The sequence below is a fragment of the Dendronephthya gigantea genome, unplaced genomic scaffold (genome assembly GCF_004324835.1).
Source record: "Dendronephthya gigantea isolate DGI-Jeju-01 unplaced genomic scaffold, DenGig_1.0 000071F, whole genome shotgun sequence".
Taxonomy (NCBI): domain Eukaryota; kingdom Metazoa; phylum Cnidaria; class Anthozoa; order Malacalcyonacea; family Nephtheidae; genus Dendronephthya; species Dendronephthya gigantea.
The window spans coordinates 912,681-915,826 of record NW_021163081.1 but is presented as its reverse complement, the minus strand read 5'-3'; the positions used below and the strand labels follow the sequence as shown (position 1 = coordinate 915,826).

The following is a 3,146-nucleotide window of genomic DNA, read 5'->3' as shown; positions in this document are numbered from 1 at the left end:
TAATTACCTTGCAAACACTGAAACCTTGTACCCATGGTATATGAAAAGTGCCCTGAGATGGAGGTTACTAACACTGTAGTCTGTAGATAGGCAGGTTGGATAGTCTAAGTAATTTTGTCATTTGCAGGACTTTTCAGAGGGAAGACTGAGGCTGGGGGCCCAGGGTACAGTTTATTACCTGGGTCCCAACACTTCTCTGATAGGCCCTGGTGCTCCTAAAGACAATTCATGGCATACCATCGTCATAACAGATTTATTATATACAGATTTACAAAACAACTTTAACCAACATTCTGGCTATACTAAAAGGAAAAATTGAGGCTCACCTTTAAAAAACTCCTCTTTGTATGCCATCCAACAATTCGATATGGATATAAATGATCAAGTCGCTGCTTCGCTGTGTGACAACCAGAACGAAGGTCACGTGCTCCAGCAAACCTCACTCTTGTTAAACTCATCGCCAAAGCAAGCAACTTTTACTCCTTGAAGTGGATCAGAATTTTGAGTAGAAGGTGGAATGTGGGATCTTGGTTGATCTGGTCGTGTTGGAACTTCTATCAAGGGATGGGAAGCAGATGCATGGTCTGCATGATCTTGACACTTGCCACTTGCCTTGTATATCTCGTGTGTCCACTCTTCCAGCTGGTCAAGAACATCAACACAATCGCTATACTTTTCTCATCTTTCATTAGTACAGGCATAGTAATAATTTCTGACTTACAAGATGCTGTATCAGAATGTTCATGAGTGAGTAGAAGCTCCTGAGATATGTATGATTTAATTCTGCTGAATTCTGGAAACATCTTGATTAAGACTCTTGCTACCAATATCTTGTAACGATAGTGAATCTCCTTTAGCTCTTCATCCTTCATGTCAACTATTTCTCGGAAGTTGCAAGTTTTTATATCTTTCTGAGGGCCATCATCAGGTAGGTGGTCACTTGAAACTCGGGTGAATACCATGCTGGTAGCAACAGCATGGACACTCTTATTTTGATGAATTTTTCGCATATCATGCACCTTCTCCTCCCAATCTATGTTGTCGACAACGAAGACAAACTTCTTCCCAGCCTTCACCAACTCCACTGCATGATCCAAAAAGTGTTTGCCAATGTCATCAAGGACAACATACTTTTTAGAAGGGCTGAGACATATGCCATACTTGTTTAGTCGCTCAAGCAACTATAAATAATAAATTAAATAGATTTAGTATGACAGTCATAATGATAACTTGTGTTGGTTTTAGTAGTTAGTGTATAGTTTAGTATGATTACAGTGCATATTTACAGAAATACACAGTTAGAATACAAAACCCTTCCCACTTTAGTGATGTTGCTGTAAAGTGTTAAGTGTTCCACTATTGTTTTTTTTATATTGAACACAATGATAGAGTGAAGAGTTCATTTTATATGATGAGTTCAATCATTTAAAATATTATTACCCCTTCTTTGTTTTGATACTTAGTAGATAGAGACTATGTATTTTTCTGTACCCTCTAATTTATGTAACACTGAACAATTTACAGAAAAATGCACAGGAAGCTTTGTACTTTTGCCGCAAATGAGATACAAGGAACAAACAAGTGAAACCAGTAAAACATGTTAAATTCCACGTAAGTCATATTTAGGTGGATCTGGATCAGCCCTTCCACAAGTAATGTGGTAAAGCATGTGAAATAATTTGGCACTAACATATTGAGGAGCTATTACCACTGTACTTTATACTTATTGTCTATCACAATACAGTTTTCTCCTTAAACCTTTTGGAGACTATTCACTTTTGGCTGCAACAGTATATAATATTTCAAAAAGCATGCTATATGAACCTACATTTGTTGATGCCTTTCCATCAGTCAGAATGACAGTGTTAATTCTCTGAATTCTGCTCAGCTCATGACATCTCATAAACATGATGATGCTATAAATCAGGCAAATGGGAGATAACTTCTTGCCAAGGTTCTCCATCGAACAATCGAGCAAGCTTGATAAGATATCTGCAACTGTGGGGCATCTAGTGGAAAGTTCTTTTATAACTTCAACCATCCACGTTTCCTGGGACAAACCTGCATAGGACCGATCTCTTAGCACAGATGGTTCATCTCTTCTAGCAATATTTACCAATTCATTGTTGGCAATTTTAAGTTGCTCATTGTAACCAGCTTGCAAAGGATTTACATTCTACAACAGATTTGAGGCGGTATATGAAACTGTAGTATACTGAAACATGAAGATTTCATTTACACATTTTCAATCATCATTTGTTTTTGGTCGCTGTATGGGATATTTATTTTAATATGAAGGGAAGGAATCTGAAGTATGATGGCAAATTGATAGCAGATGCCTGTTGTGCGAAAGGTGTTTAGCTTAAACGGTAGATAACCCAAAGTTTAGGTAGATAAGCCAAAGGTAAAAATACTCTCATACATCTTGTGACTGAAACTACATCTTATGTATTGAATATGTTCTTCCATGGAAAATTAAACAACTTATATCGAAATATTTCAGCTCAGTTGTTCAATAAATAGGTAATTTTGTTTTCCGTTTTGAACTTATCTATCGTTTAAGCTAAACCCCTTTTGAACAACCGGCCCTTGGTGTATATTTGTTTACACAAAGTGAATTTACATATTTTTGCATAATAATGTTTCTTTCAAAATTTTGCATTGTTTGCGGGAATTCGCATAGTTATATTCAAAACTTGCCATTTACATTTACAACTGTCCGAAAAAAAAAGAGTATTGCGTACTCACTTCTATATCATAATTCACACTGGACTCTTGATCGTGACAAGAATCAAACGACAACGAAGTTCTTGCTGAATGCCTCGCTAAAGGCGCCGCAGTTGATGTTGCTTGGCGTGATCTTGGCGGTTGGGAAATAGACGGAGAAACATCGGTACAACGTTTGAAACGGGTCTGATAGGACTGGCGAAATGACTGCTCGGTCTCCACAATTATCTGCTGAAAGGCTATAGTATTTTTAAGCCTGCGTTCGCATGGTCGACATAAAAGATGCGGTAAATTCGTGACGTAAACAATAGAATGACCGCAAATTTTCTCGGCAATTATCAGCAAAGCTCGATTCGCAGGCTTGAATAAGTTCTTGCGGTGATTGGGATCGCCAACAGTTCTGCATAGTCGACAAGAAG

General features: G+C 37.7%; 1 protein-coding gene across 1 annotated transcript; it reads right to left on the bottom strand.

Annotated features, from left to right (window-relative positions):
• Positions 1 to 557: 557 nt before the first annotated feature.
• Positions 558 to 2,881, bottom strand: LOC114531423. Its single transcript, XM_028553030.1, has 3 exons — positions 2,749 to 2,881; positions 1,829 to 2,176; positions 558 to 1,181 (listed from the first exon to the last, which is right to left on the bottom strand). Exons 2-3 carry the CDS (start codon positions 2,039 to 2,041, stop codon positions 558 to 560), a joined length of 837 nt encoding a protein of 278 aa, XP_028408831.1. The 5' UTR covers positions 2,042 to 2,176; positions 2,749 to 2,881.
• Between the last annotated feature and the right edge of the window lie 265 nt (positions 2,882 to 3,146).